Source organism: Typopeltis vanoorti, chromosome 22, assembly GCF_054136105.1.
Source record: "Typopeltis vanoorti isolate ZY-2024b chromosome 22, IOZ_Tvanoo_1.0, whole genome shotgun sequence".
NCBI classification, from domain to species: domain Eukaryota; kingdom Metazoa; phylum Arthropoda; class Arachnida; order Uropygi; family Thelyphonidae; genus Typopeltis; species Typopeltis vanoorti.
The window spans coordinates 40,307,121-40,323,813 of NC_143570.1; the positions used below are offsets into that span (position 1 = coordinate 40,307,121).

Below are 16,693 nucleotides of genomic sequence, written 5' to 3' on the forward strand. Positions count from 1 at the left end.
AGTCCTCACTTACGACGAAGACTTTGGAATGGAACCCCGTCGTAAGTCGAGGACTACCTGTATATAATCGGCTACATGTGCAGCAATGGAGTCTGTCACTTCGCTAATACCAGGGCAGGACTGCCACGGTTTCAACCAATCAAACACTCATCTTAATCTGATATTTGACCAAGCATACGAATCTGCAATCTAACACATATAGCTAACTTACATTATAAAATGATAAAAACTAGGTTTAATAGGTTGGAGATTTTGACACAGAATGTTAGCCTACTAGTTCTGCCACATAACTGGTGGCTTCATCTGGTCAAGATAACTCTATACAAAACAGCTTAAAGAACAAAAAATATCAAATTCATATGAACCATTACACAAACGCATGGAGCGGGTATGGTAGCAGTTGGTCAGTCATTGTTTAGCAAGTGCGTCCTATAATGGCTGTGAAGTTGAACTCTGATGTGCTGAGCGATCTTATGAGTGATTTCCAGATGTCACCAAGGATCATCCCTTGGTTTCTGTTTAGGCTACCTCTTGAACGGATCGCTACTGCAGCTTCTTTTATTGAGCGAGAGGTGTAGTCATCTTCTATGTATGGCATAGTACTTTTACCCCATTCAATATTGTGGTTTGTGTTGGAAAAATGGAAAGCTAAACCAGAACTGTCTTCTCTCTTGTTGTGGATGGAGAAAATAATCCTTTTTATTAATTTTTTTGGGTAACCATTGTTTGTTAATGTTTTGAGGATAAGATCTAATTTGTCTGTTAAAACTCAGTCATCTCTTATGATACATACTGTTCTGTTTTTTAGCATATGTATAATGCTTAACTTTTGTGAAATATGGTGCGAAGAGGCGAAATGCAGGTAACGGCCTGTGTGAGTCAATTTGCAGTATACATTTAGACCAATGCTATTATTCATTTGTGTTTTGATCAATGTCTAAAAAAGGTAATTTTCTTTCATTTTTTAGTTCTAAGGTGAACTTTATTTTTTAGTGAAACAAGTTAATGGAAGCTAAGATATCATATAATTCTGCCTCACTATGTTTCCATATGATAAATATGTTGTTTGTCGACATATCTCCAACATACTAATGGTTTTGGATCCGTATGTGACAAGATATCTTTTTATTATAATCTTATAATATATAGTGGTCGTAAAAAACATTTATCATGAGCTAACTTACATATTAGCTTAACTACCTGCTTATCCTACCATCCACTGAGCATGATCTAAAAGGTAATCTATAGCCTAAAGCACATTTGGAACTTTTCATTGGTAGAGTAATTGGGTTTGCCCCCTTCAAGGCCATCAACCCAATCCAACAAGTCCATCACTGCTAGAGTCAGACAAGAAGGTCCTAACATTTGCTGTGCTGGGGTAGGGTGTAGTTTATCAATAGTACACTGCCTCCTTGAAGGTCCAATGATGTCATTGTTAGAAAGCCATCTGCCTGCTTTCAGCAAGTAGGTGCACAGTATGAGGTAGCAATACAGATAGGATTTAACTGCCCTATTAGAGCATTAAGGTTTCAAAGAAGATAAGTCACTTGGGATGAGATATGCCAATACTTAACATGAACAGGGAAATAATAACTATGCCCTCCATCCTCATGAGACTCAAAAGGACATTTTTAAGAATTTCTATTCCTAAAAAATTTCAAAGGAATCACAGACAACTTCTGGGTGTCCATGTTCTGCAAGTCTGCTTCCATCGCGTTTGCAGGGTGACATTTCTGAAATGATCAACTTTCTTCTTTGTCCCATGCAAAAGAAGTTTCCTTGTTTTCGCAGTCTTTTACACTATATGCAGACAGATTTGCAATGCTATGCTTCAAAGAACACAACAATTACATTAAGACTACTCATAAATAGAAGCAGCTGACCACATCAAATTACTGATATATATACCATTAGCAGGGTATATCTCATACCTCTATATTGAGGTATATCCAGTGGTGAGCTATAAGAAGCTCGGAGGGGCTCGTGCGAGCCCTTTGTTAAATTTTTCTCAAATTTGCAAGCCCCTTGTTCTTCTTGCTTACTTTTTTATTTTTTCAAAAAAAAAAGCATAATTTTTTAAAATATATTAGGCGACAAACTAATATGGTAACCTAACAGTGATTTTATTAAATAAAATATTATAGTATGTTACTTCCATTTTACAAATAAGAATTCACTTTTGGTAATCACATATAAATCAATAGGACTATAACATAATGCCCCTTGATTGGTACTGTTGATTATCACTTGAAGTATAAAAACAAGAGAAATATAGCGTACTTCAGTATTATTGTGTTTAAATAATATTTATTTATTATTTATAGATTGTTTGTCATAAAAACTTCTATCGCAAACAAAACAAAATTATTTTTTATAAAAAATGCGGATTATTGCATATGTGCGATTATAAAAGATTTTATTCTTATTATATTTTGATAGTTAAACGTTTTTCTTATATAAGATAAATTAACACAGATGATTGTGTGCAAATATTTTTTGTTCAGATCATGAGATATTTGTTTAAAAATGATAACCTTTACAGGTTGATTGTCCCCTCATACCTTTTGATTGGCATTTGTACACAATCTGTATTAATAAACATTTTTGTGTGAAATATGGCTTTTTTTTGCTCGACCCATGATTTCTCAACTATTTGTCTTAAAGTGAAAATTTGATCCCGACAACCTCTTTTTGGTTTGAACCTAACTAGCTCTTCTCCAAGCTTCCTTTCCACAATTTTTTCTTAGCCATTTCTCAAGTATAATTACATAAATCTTACTAGGAACACTGAGTAGGGAAATACTTCTGCAATTCTCACATTCAGTTTTATTACCCCACTATAAAACTGAAGATAAACATATTCCAAGTAATTACTCCAGAAAAGACATCTAGAATATGTTTATTTTCAGTTTTCGTGTCACCTTTATCATCTCTGATTTCTTTTAAAATACTCTTTCCTTCATTTCTGAGCTTTTTCAACAGCCTCAAGAATATTTTTCTTAAGGATATCTCCAAGGTTTGGTTCTTGTTTTCAAACATGATGTTTTCTTAAATAACGTTTGTATATTTGAGTCTACAGTTCACCTCTAAGAGCTGTTCAACTTTGATTAATTTCAAAACTTTCCTACAAACCATTTTCAATAAGAAATTCAATTTTATCCTGCTCAACACTAAATGGTGATCATTTCCAATCCTCTGTATACTTTTGTGTCCTGAACAAGTGGAAAAATGTGCACTCTCAACAACACAGTCAATAAATGACTTTTCTTATTCTTGCATCTTCTCTCCATGTGAATTTGTGCACATTTTTTTATGTTGGAACATGGTGTTAGTAATAACTCGTCTATGTCCTGAGCAGAAATCTAACAGGTATTTACCATTATTATCAGCTTTGCTCTTTTCTCCAAATTTTTCTGAAACATTTCCATGTTTCGTAATCATTTCATACTCTGCTGTTTGGATCTCCAACAAGGACCAACTTTTCCTTTTCGCTGTCTTTTCTAAGGCCTCAAAAAATTCCTCCACTTCTTCCTTAGTAGAAGCTTCTGTGAGACCATAGGTGCAAGTAAGCCTCATTGTCCAGTTTCCCATTCTGATATTAGCCCACATCACTCTACTTGATATTGCTTGCCTTTCAAGAAGATTATGCTCATATTTAATGCTTAATATTATAGCTATTCTTTCTTTTCCCTGATTGAGCCTGAATATAAATCTTGTAATTTCTGCTTAGAAAGATCTCACCTGTTTTTGTCATCATCGTTTTGGTAACACCTATTATTTCAATCTGTTACTTATCCAATTCTTCTGATAGTTCCATTTCTTTATCATTAATGCTTCTTATGTTGATGGTGCCAATTTTGATCTCTTCTAACATTGATTTGGAATTATTTATTCCAGCAAATGACTTTTCACTGTTTGCCATGGTTCCCTGATGAAAACAATGGGGCCTTGTTTAACCAAGCAATGCCCTAGCTGGCATGAAATTCTGTCATGTCATGGTTTAAGCCAATAAGAATGCAATTTGGTCAACTAAATTCCCAACCCATCCTCGTTCATTCAGTATTCAGGAAAACGTTTAGCCAGAAGCCCTAGTTGGTTCTCTTCATTCCTTAAAAGGCTACATGGAGGTCTCCTCCAAGTTATTCATCTTTGACCATTAAGCACCCCTTCAGATGTGTATATTGTCATGGCAAGGGTCAAATTGTACTGGCACTGCAGTTAGATAAAATTTAAAACACCAATGGTTTTTTTTAAATATCAAAAATACAATAAAATATTGCAAAAAAAAAATGCCTAAACATCCTAAAAACACATCCAGCAGTCTTGGCATAATAACATCAGTGATGTCACAGCCACTTACAGACATCAAAACCTGATCTATTTATTCCTCACCAAACCTAAGCTGGCATCCACTACAATTACAGTTCACCTCAACTTTCCAAATTACATCATGATTGAAGTAATTATTATTTTGGTAACCTCCATTAAGTCAATAGGCTCATCATGATAATAATACAATTTGGCATACTCAACCAGCAACATGTCTATCATAATGAACTTTGATGTTATTTATACTCCTCACATTCACAATGCACTCCAGCAATGCATTCCACTCACCAACAACTTCTCCAAATAAAAAAATCTACTCCTCACCCCATCTTTATACAACTTCCAGGGATGGCTTCATGTGCTTTATTCAGGTCTGACATCCTATGCTAACGGTTACCAAATCCAGAATTTTCTATATGATCTGCTCTGGCTCAAGATTCCATTCTCTAACTTCATGAACCAAACTGGAAGGGAAACCAAATTGTTAACTATCAGCAATGATCTGACATTACCTGCCTACCAGAATACCAGATAATCCTCATCATTCTTCAAACACTGATTTTTTTTTTTTTTTTTTTTAACCAGCTCTCCTTCTGAACACATCACAGATGTTAAATCCCTTCTTGGCAACTCTGACCATAACTTTCTCCCAGACAATCTCAGACTCATATTCTATGACACAACAATGGTATCAAATGGGATAACCTTTGAGATTTCTATGCCTCTTTTTCATGATCTGATTATTGTTTCTGATCTAATGAACAAAGCACTTGCTCAGATCAAAACATTGAAATCATTCTCACTGGAATGAGGGCGTTGATTTCCTAATCTACTGAAAAACATCAATCGCATCATAGGCTTGATTCTCTAACAAAGGTGCTGAACTATTCCAAAAAGGAATGTCTCAAGTCAAACTTAAAGCAGCTTCTCATTGAACTTAAGCACATTCTGTAACAACCATAAAAATAATAAAAAATAAAAACAAAGCAGACTTCATGGGAGCCAAATGCAATTAGCATACCTCCTGCTCAAATGGCAATCAAGTTTTTGTCCCTCACCATAGATTAACTTGCTTCATTTCTACCCTTCCATGTTTCCACTGTTCTCCCATCCTTGGCATCAGTCTTTTCCTTCAACTCTTGTTTAGATGCCCAAGGCAAATCTTTTCCCACTATACCATAAACTTACTGCATACTTCCTCCTCTGATCTTTGACAAAAGGATATCAGAAAAATACAGTAACAGTAACAAGTCCACTCACTATTTCAGATGTATCTTTCCAGTTGCATTGTATGCCCACACTTCATAGAACCGAGCTTGGCAATGTGCTAAGAATAGTCAATTCATGCCGAAGGGGAGAAAGAAATAAAGAATCACATGCTTTATAGGTAAATTTTCCCAACTGTTGTGCAAGCAAAATAGTTACCACTTTAAGAACTAGAATTTTCATAAAAGAAAAGCTAATTTTCTGACGTATAATAATAAACGCTCATCCCACGAAACGCATTAATTACCCTAATAGCGGAATGGATTCTCCTTCTGACATGTGCAGAAGTGTCGATTACTCTCGCATCTGTGGGAGTACTAATACTTAAAAACATGTCCTACAGAATTAAAACCCATCCTGTATATTACATTATAATCAACTCATTCAACATTTATCCAATAGCACTACAGGAAGCTTTTATTTGGCTTGTTGCTGAAAAAGGGAGATAAGTTGGTCATCAAACTATCATCCTTGCCCTCATCCCACTTCTATCGAAAATAAGAAAAAGTCATTAATAGCCAACTACTTCACTACTTGGAAACACAACAGTTAATTAGTAATCAATATGGGTTCCGCAACTCTTGCTGCACAACAGATCTGCTATCTTACCAACCTTTGAAGACAAGCCATTTATGAAACAGTTCAAAGAAACTAACATGGTGATTGCTCTTGATGTTTCTGCTCAACTCCAGCTCTTCAAAAGACACATGAAAAATTCCTTTATCTCAAACCAAAATACAATGCATTTGAGCAAGGTCTTGCCATTGAGGAGTTTTACATGGCACTTGTGGCATAAAATACTCAGCATGGAGGTGACACTGACCACGATATCCTATGGTCCAACACTCACCTTTTACATTGGTGGAGGTTTAGATTTAAGTGGTTATTTAAAGAAAGTGCTGAAGCACTTCAGTGCCATCCAAATTTAAATCAGAATGACTGCTTCCTCTATTGCCTAGATTTGTCTCATCCTCCTAAATAACAAGCAACAGTATGTTCCCATTCCCATATTTTAATTTTTTTTTAAATTTAATATAATGCTGTGTCATTTGTTTCACATTCAATTCTAAATTAAATTAAATTAATCACTTAATTTTAAATTTAGGCCTTAACTGTCATCTTATTTTATTTTGTGACCATTTGCTAGGTGGCATTCCTCAGCTTTGAAAATAGGATTGACATTCTTTGTTCTATCTTCACCTTATGATTATGCTGATGATGACCAGTTATAGTTTATGGTCAAAATATTTGCAGTAATTATTATATTCTTTGAATACATATTTAAGACTTAAAATTAAGACCTTCTTACGAAGTCACCAACTTATGGTCTTTCTCCTCATCCTTTGTGAGTGGATTGCAATCTTTCTCTCCATATTCATAACGTCATGGTGGATGTTTTCCTTTCAGATTTTCCCATCAATGTTGGAGTATCTACAATCTTCCTCTAACACATCAATGACTTTCTCTGACTAACATCAAATCATATTGATAGTTTTCCTTTTTACAGTACAATTCCATTCCACTCTTCATTTACAAAACCTGTAATCCTCAGAAAATTCAAGTTTCAAGATCATCTCTAATTAATGCTTTAAACAACAATCTCTTTGCGAGTCTCAAATCTAGTGATTTGAGAAGAAAGATAATATTCCAATCACCAACCCAGATAATTAGTTTTCTCTTCTTTGGTTGACTTTCATATTTAGCCTATCCTAGCACACATCACTCGAACTTCTTCAGTCTCCAATAAAGTTGCAGTCTTTTCACTATAAACTATTCAACTCCTATAACACTATTAGTCCCAAATCTGTCTAAAGTTAGAATATTATTCTCACATTTGGGTTCTTTCGTATATTTCAGCAAATCATCAATCTCCTGATATATACCCCTAAGGGGTGTTCAGGTTACTATGACAGCACTACATGATTAAGTTTATATTATTATTAATCTACTATCAACAATTTTCCTCGAAATCAGTATTTCCGCAAACCAATATTTAAGACTTAAAATTAAAACCTTCTTACTTATGGTCTTCCTCATCGTCCTTTGTGAGTGGATTGCAATCTTTCTCTCCATCTTGCCAGCACTCCAATATTGTCATATCTAACATTTCGTGCTTCTAAGGCACTTCTAACTGAATCTGAATCAATCCAATCCAACTAGACCTTGGTCTTCCTCTGGATCTCTTTCCTGTCATCTTAGCATCAAACACCTGTTTTGCTAACATTTCCTCACCCATTATATTTAAGTGGCTGTACTACCTTAAATTAGCTCAGCGAACCGGTCTGGGTAGTGACCCTTCCCTTAATGCACAGGGAAGTGAATAGGGTGCAATCCTTGTGCCCGTAAGGATATGTGCTTTGCATTATGGGATACTAAGGCAAGTGATGTGAAGTCATAAGTTTCTATATACGAGTTGCCCCAGTCCTGAAATTAGTTCAGGCACAAACTTGTTTGCTTACTTTTGATAAAGGATTAAACCAAGTATATAATTTCTTGGTATCTTTAATTTATAGCTCTGCTAACACATTCTTGAATGATAATAATAATGTCAAATTCCTTTTTAATATGATTCTGCCATTGATTCCATCTGTTCACTCCTCTAATTTTTCTCCAGAACCCTTATTTTTGTGTAGCTAGTCTTTGATCAAGTGATTTATTTCTAGCCCAACTCTCAGATCCACAACTTAAAATGTGGTTTGAATACTGTCTTGTATACTGTTAGTTTAGTGTTTTGGCTAATTTTCCTTATTCCATATAATTTTATTCAGCTGGCTCTCTACTACCAGCTTTACATATTCTGTTGTCTATTTCCAGATTTAACCTGCCATCTTTACTAAAAAAATGTGCCTAATTAGCTGAAATATTTTACTTGTTCTGTAGGATCTCCATTCAGTATGCAGCTCAAGATTTCTTTGCTCCTGCTTATTTTCAGAGTTTTGGTCTTTTTATTGCTGATTTTCATGCCAAATTTGTTACAGCTATTATTCAATAGCTGTAACAAAGAGAATACTGGAGACTTGCACTAGATGTGTTTAGGAATACATCATAAAGCAAAGAGCTAAGTTTGACATCTCCAATATTAATATCAGTCCTTTCTTTCATAATGTGATCCATACAGAAGATGAATAAGAGCAGAGATAATGTGCATCCTTTTCTTACCCAGTATTTTAGACTAAACCATCTTCCTATATTTTCTTCAGTTTTAACTGCTGACTGACAACTTAAATATAGACTTTAAAAGTTTATTTTTCACTAGGTTAGACTATAATAAATTTAGTTTAATCCTTTATCCCAGTGAGAACAAACAAAGTTTGCGCCTGAAAATATCTTCAGGACTGAATATAGTGTTGTACTATTGTAAAAATAATCATATTAAAATTTCTGAATATTTTTACGTATTAATTTTGCTTGTTAGTTTTTGTTTTCATACACGCAGTGTCTGCACTTGTGATGTGCTCGTTATGAAAATATTATGTTAGAAGTAATATATAAAAAAGTAAAAATATTGAAGTACTTACTTAATTGATTATTTGTATTATTTATAAGAAAGTTTGTTGTATTTTTAAATGTTGAATTTTGTGTTTATGAAAGACTTTCTTCAGCGCTGGTGGATACAGCGAGTCAGCCATATTTTTACAATGCGTAGTTTCTGACGTTGTTGAAGTGCGCATGCTCCCGGAGTGAACTTGATGTTTGATTGACAGCTGACAAGAAAAGCGTTGCGTATCCAAGTTACAGTGGTAAACAAGAGAGCGTTCGGAAAGTTTTTAGAACACTGGCCGAGGAATATTCAAGTTGGGAGGAACTTGATTTTTTGTGTGCAGCAGTTAAAAGGAAATTTCATATTGTATTCCGAAAAAGGAATAGTGGAAATAATATGTTTCAAGAAAGAATAAGTACAGAAGAAAAAGGAAATCTTGAAACTAAGTTTTTATAAACTGGCCGAGGAATATTCAAGTTGGAAGGAATTTGAATTTTTTGTGTGCGGCAGTCAAAAGGAAATTTCATATTGTATTCCGAAAAAGGAATAGTGGAAATAATATGTTTCAAGAAGGAATAAGTAAAGAAAAGGGAAATCTTGAAACTAAGTTTTTATAAACTAGCCAAGATATATTCAAGTAGGAAGGAACTTGATTTTTGTTTTGTGTGAGGCAATAAAAAAGAATTTTTAAAGGGATCTTGAAAAGAGCCTTAACAGGAAGAGAAAAGGACTATGAACATTTTTTTTGATTGTGAAAGAAAAGTGTTTTGTCTTAAGAGTAAGTTTATATTTTTTTAATAAGGCCTTGGATCCATATAATCTGTAATTGTAGTTATGTATTTTTACTAGAAGTGTATATATGTTGTTTTAAGTTTTATTAAATGTGTTTATTTTGTACTTGGTATTGAGTCAATGATTAGTTGGATTCTGAAAGAGTGAGTTAAAGTCATTGCACCAATTGGAGTGAACTCTTTGTGCAAATATAATAACATATAGGGACACTCGGAGTCAAAAATAAAAATAATTGTTAGTAAATGAAATATTATTTATAATACACATTATAAATAACAATGGCACATATTATAGGATAATTCATTAAATATTAACACTATCTTACCTGGGTAAGTAGTACAACACCAGGCAACTCGGAGCAAAGGTGGGACAAGCTACCAACAATCCTATCCCAGTATCTCCCATAATGCAAAACACATCTCCTTGTGGATATGTATACTGTTATGCATTAAGGGATTGGCCACTACCCAGACTAGTTTCGACCTTTATTGAGATCTCTTCAGTGGGAGCCAGGCCCAGAGTTGGAGATACCAGGCAGAAGCAGTAGCAAGGTCATCTTTACCTATAGGAGTTACCAAAAGGTTTGCCACCTTTTATTTTTATTAAATTACTCTGGATTTAGAGAAAGATGTTGAAAGTTTATTTTTCACTAGGCTTGTATCTTTCATAGGTAAAGATGACCTTGAAAGATGACAATATTCAACCAGAAATGATTAATTAATCATTTCTGGTTGAATATTGTCTACAAGACATTTCAAGTTTTTGACAGCTGTTTCTACTTCAAGTATTGATATGTACTCCTCTTTGCATTCCTCTTGAAATTTTTTTTAGTATGGTTCTGTTACTACTTGGTTTGTTTAACAGTCTTTCAAAATAATTACTCCAAACATTTAGGATATCCTTATCTTCAATTTTCATGTCATCTTTGATTCCTTTTACAGTACTCTTTCTTCCATTTCTAAGCTTTCTCAGTAGACTCTAGAACATTTTGCCACCTTCCTGATATTTATTTCCATATTCTTACCAAAGTGTTCCCATGACTTTTGTTTAGCTACTTTTACACACAGCTTAGCTCTCTTACATTTTTCTCTGTATTATTTTAGTCTTGTGTTCGCCATGGTGATATTTTTTTATCCTTGCAGATAACTTCATTACATGTTTCTCTAGTTGAATCCATCAATGTCTTCTTTAGGTTTGGTTCTTGTTTTCAATTTGTTTCATTTTTTCTTCAATAATGGCCAGCCTTCAATTATGCTAACCGAGTGGTTAGCATATCCACTCCCCAGTCAAAAGGTTGTAGGTTTGAATCCCACCATGGGCATGGATGTTTGTGATTGTCTGTGGAAATACTAGTGGTGGTGGTCAGTGATAAATGGCGTTGGTGTAGTTGCAGATGGATCATGGTGGATTGTGAGTGATGAAGACAGAGTTGTAGAGTAGATGCCCTCCCTCAATGTCTTTGGACTCCCTGGAGGTGACAAATAATAATTTTTGTATAGTCGAGTCTACAATTTACCTGTAAAAGCAGCTCAACTTTAATTGTTTTCAAAACTAACTTACATACTGTTCTTTTCAATCTGACATCCATTTTTATCCTACTTATCACTAAGTAATGGTCACTTCTAATTTCAAATCATGTACATACAATCTTGTAGCATGAAGATATCACTATCAATAATGACGTAGTCAATGAGGCTTTTCTTATTTCTAGTGTCTTCTCTCCATGTGAACATCTTTATGTTGAAACATGGTGTTAGTAATAACTAGTCCGTGTCCTGAGCAGAAATCCACTAAATACTTGACATTATTATTAGCTTTGCTCTTTCTCCAATTTTCCCAAAATGTTCCTACATGCTCGGTGGGATTCATTTCCTACTCTGCTGTTCAAATCTCCAACAAGGATCTTTTTCTATTTTCTTTATGTCAGCTGCCTGTTCTAATGACTCAAAAAATTCCTCCACTTCTTCCTTAGAACAACCTTCTGGCACAAAAACCATAGCTTCAAAAATTTTATTATCCATCTCCACATTTTGAAGTTTGTCCACATAACTCTACTTGAAGCTGTCTTCCAATCAAGAAGTTGATCTTCAAGTTTGGTATTTAATGCTATTGCTGCTCCTTCCTTTCCTTGATTATTATTACTTGAAAATAACATCCTATACTTATTTAGTAAGAGCTCACCTGTTTTTTGTCTTGTCTCAGTAATGCAATTATGGCCATGTGGTACTTTTCCAATTCTTCTCCAAGTTCAATTTCCTTTCCATTAATACTCCTTATACCGATAATTCCTATCTTCAGTTCTTCTGATGTCGGGTTTATTCTTCTTCTTCTAAATGTTGAGTTGGATCTTGTTCCACTAGCTGATTTTTCACTGTTTGCTTTGGTTTCCTAACAAAAACAGCAGGGGCCTTGTTTAACCAGGCAATGCTCCAGCTGGCATGAAATCTCATGTTGTACTATCATATGAGTTTGTAGTTTAAGCCAATAGAGAATAAAATTTGGTCAGCTAAGTCTCAAATTGTAAGCCCATCCTCATTTGTTCAGTTCCCAGTAAATACCTACTAATTGGGTTCACCACATGAAGGTGAGGATTGAACCTTAAGCAACCCTATTTCATATATTTCAGCAAAATATAAGAAATATTGTCTTGCAAGCTATATATACACAAATGGATTCTGGAAAGTTCCGATAAACACCTAGACAAAAATGATATTAAAGCAACTGATATAATCGCAAGACAGACCATATGAGGATATAAGAAAATAAGAACATAAATTACCTTCATATCTCTGCTACTAGTTTGTTCTTTCTTGTGGTTATATCAGTTGCTTTAATATCATTTTTGTTCTAAGTGTTTATCAGAACTTTCCAGACTACCACTGTGTGTGTGTGTGTGTGTGTGTGTGTGTGTGTGTGTGCGCGCGCGCGCGTGCACGCACACACACATTCTCCCATTAATGTAATAGTATGCAAGATTGGGTTATTCAGAAAACTACTTACCAAAATCATACTGTATTTGATATAAAAAAAAAAAAAAATAAAAAAAAAACCTCATATGAAAGCAGATATACATACTTCATTTGACATATGGGAATTTTCAGGACTCATAAGTTTGCCTTTATATCTCACTGGCCTCTTCACAGTAGAAAACTGCTTCTGTCGGAAGACTTCCTCCTCTGCTACCTTTTCATCAATCATTCCTATTGCAATAGCAATTTGTTCCCGACTACCTCTAATTGTTATTTGTTTCATTGCATCTGGATTCCGTTCATCCCCTGCTCGATCAACAACAACTTTTGCTTTTGATATACTACAAATGTGCCTTAAAAATAATAAATTATTCACTATTATTTAGAAATATAAGAAATGAATTTAAAAAAGCAAACATTTTCTAATAATCAAACTCTCACATTTAATCCTAACTCTGATGATGTTATAAACATCATTAGAGTTAGGATTAAATGTGATGTTATAAACGTGTTTGTTATTTAGTACCACATAAGTGAAATAATAAGTAACAAAAAAAGTCCTATAATTAAAAGAAGCCAATTTTCTCAAAACAAACAGTGTTCTAACAGAAGATAGTTTGACATGCTGTAAAATTTTAACTAAAAGTATATTAAACATAAATTTATAACAGTCAACTATAATATATTCACTGTGGGTTTTCTTTTTTTCCCCCTTTATTTTTTTTTTTTTTTTTTTTTTGGAAATAATTGAAAAATTTCAAACTAAAAAAATTAGTTGATTGTCAAGAAATGAATACTGTAATTTTAAAATAAATTCTAGAGCTATAAGACTTAACTGAGCTCTTATATTTCTCATATTTTTTTCTTTAAGTAATCATTCGGATAATGAGGACATTCATTTTTACTGTTTTAAGCAAACCTCATTCTTATTTAAGCATCAACAATATATACACAATTTCACAGATAATGCTTTAAGAATTCAAAAAAAAAAAAAAAAAAAAAAAAGCAAATAACTCAATGCCTTGCAGAATATCAAAAACATTTATGGAAATATTCTAGATATTAGCAAATATCACAATAGAGCTCAGTTTCTGTTATAACAACTTCAAACTCAGAAATTTGCTCTGAAAATCTTTGCAAGACAGAGGCCAGCACATCAGAATGAACAGTGAAGCTCTTGAATGCAATAATAGAGAAGAAAATTTAAAACTACTTGGTTCACAAACAATATGTGGAATGGTCTGCAGTATGGATTGAAATATATTTCATGAGAAATTAGTGAGAAAAATTAGCAATGAGAGCAATATATCAGAAACAAAACAGATATTCCAATACATCTTAATTATGCCTACCAAACAGGGTAATGATGACTGGTATGGCTGATTGCTATACAAGCAATAAGGCATGGTGAGTTCTCTAAACACACTGTATAAACTTGGTACATACTCAGCAGAATTGAAATCTGCAGAGATAAATGCTTTTGTAGCAGTAAATGTAATGAAAACAATGTTTTTACAGACTGGTATGAGACTGTATGAGAGAGAAATTGGAAAACAGTCATTACTAATTGCTGCTTGTTCATATAGTTTTCAGTGCAAAGCAAAGATTGTTATTCATACCTCCAGAAAGGGTCATACATAAATATTGTTTTAAGAAGATATTAATTTAAGAATTACCTAAAAAAAAAAGACTGCAATTAAATCCCTGGAAGGTGTACTACTGTGTGCAAAATCACAATGACACTGATTTTTTATGAAGAAGATTATCAACCTAGTAATTATTCAACTTGGGATGTTTACCTGGAAGGGAGAGCTTAACATTGAGTTTGACTGAACCACAACCAAAACACTAACAAAACAATCTCTAAAGATCCCACTCCAGACATTATGAAACCAATTGAAAAACGCTTACATCAACTCAAAGAACACAAAATAGATAAATACATTGCTAATAAAAATTACTCCTTGTACAAAATGTTCCCCCACTACTTTCAAACAAGTTAAGATACACAAACCAAGCTATCCCATATACCCCATAATTTCATACAAGCATACCACAATAGTTCCTCTATCAAAATTTATTCATTTTAGACAAATTATGGACTCTACAACAATGTTAGAAATAATTATTTTAATTTCCCAATGTTTCAACCTCATATTAAGGTCATCATCTGGAGTATACACATATACAGAGACAAGCTATATTACATTTCACATAGTATACTAAAGAGCCGATGATTTGATCAACAGTTATTCTACTGGTCGGATCTCTAGTGAAAATAAAATTAGAATAAATAAATGAAATAAAATAAATTAACTACATCAAAGCTATATTCTATTTTAGACAATATCAGAGAAACATTCTTTCATATAGATAGTTTTATTACAGTAAAAATGATGTCCTAATTTAACATGACAATTGTTATATTAGATTTAAGATCCTGGATTACCCATGGTCCTATTTATAATAGGACCATAGGACCAACAGAATAACCGTTGATCAAATCATTGTCTTTTTAGCAAACTGTGTGAAATGTAATATAGCTTGTCTCTGTATATATATATATGTGTGTATACTCCTCTGGTGATGAGCGGTTCAACCTTCATATGAAGGTTGAACTGCTCATCACCAGAGGTCCCACCTTACATTCCAGGCCACCTACTACTGCCCTTAGAGGGCGCTCCACCTAGATAGGACTTTAGTGTCACCCACGTGGTTGGGCTTAGTATTGTAAGATTTGTGTGTGCATGTTACATTAAGTGTTTTTGTAATCTACGTAGATGTCCTAGTGACTAGGATGAAACATAGGAAGTATTAAATTCTTTTTGAGTGTTGTAAAAAATCCATTAAGCCTCCAACATGATGTCCTCACAGCACTTAAGCCTCCACACACAAATTATAAACTTCTTCAATTTGACACCCATTAGATTCAATCATCATATCAGTACCCAAGTATACCACAAACCTACAAACTTTGGAAATTATTTGCATTTTACCTTCTATCATCCTTACTGTGTCAAAAAATTATCATGTTAACACAATTCATTAATACCTACAAATACTCGTCTTCAGATATTACCTTAAACAAAGAAATTACTCGTCTGAGTGATGCCTTCAGCTCTCAACAGTATCCCAAGCAACTTATAGGCTATACACTATTCACTCAGCCGAAAATCATGTCTTCTTCACAAAACTGCATACCAAGACCACATATAGCTTTCAAATTCCCATATATCCATAAAACAAATATTCAAATTATAGAATTGTCTTCCCTACTAACAACAAACTACAAAATTTACGAAAACACAGAACCACAATAACTCAGGCTGACATGCTACTTTGCCATAATGTAGTATACAAGTTTAACTGCCTGTATACTGGTTCCACCATTAGTTGTATATATAAATATCTACTTTCCACCACAAAGAAAAACATACTAGAAACAACAGAAATCCAATAATATTTCAACTATTGAAATATTCTTGCATGCTATACAATCTAAACATACCCCAGATATATATCAAAAAAGTTATCACAATCAATTTCCAGGAAAATGAATTCAAATTACGTTGTTTTGAATCACTAGTAATAAGAACCACCCAATGTGCTCTAAACACAAAAATGCTCATTTACTATTGCTTTCATGGCAATTAAACAAAATAAATTACTCTCCTGTACTCTCAAAACCAGCCGAATTCCTGTATACCCTCAAACCAACCAAACTCCTCCTAATATATTTTACAAAGAAACCATGGGAAGCTCACAGTCAGTTTTTGGCTATCTTATCTGATGATGTTTTAATAAAACAGCCAGAACCCATCATGTCTGTTGATAGCTTGTTATGTATATGATAAGG

The 16,693-nt window shown here is 33.7% G+C and overlaps 1 protein-coding gene across 1 annotated transcript in view; it reads right to left on the reverse strand.

Moving 5' to 3' along the window:
- LOC150094344 (tudor and KH domain-containing protein homolog) overlaps window positions 1-16,693 on the reverse strand; it is a 54,565-nt gene that overhangs the window by 14,062 nt on the left and 23,810 nt on the right. The window contains exon 3 of the mRNA XM_090411860.1: window positions 12,944-13,190. Coding sequence (XP_090267986.1) covers window positions 12,944-13,190 — 247 coding nt within the window. The remainder of the gene's footprint in view (window positions 1-12,943; window positions 13,191-16,693) is intronic.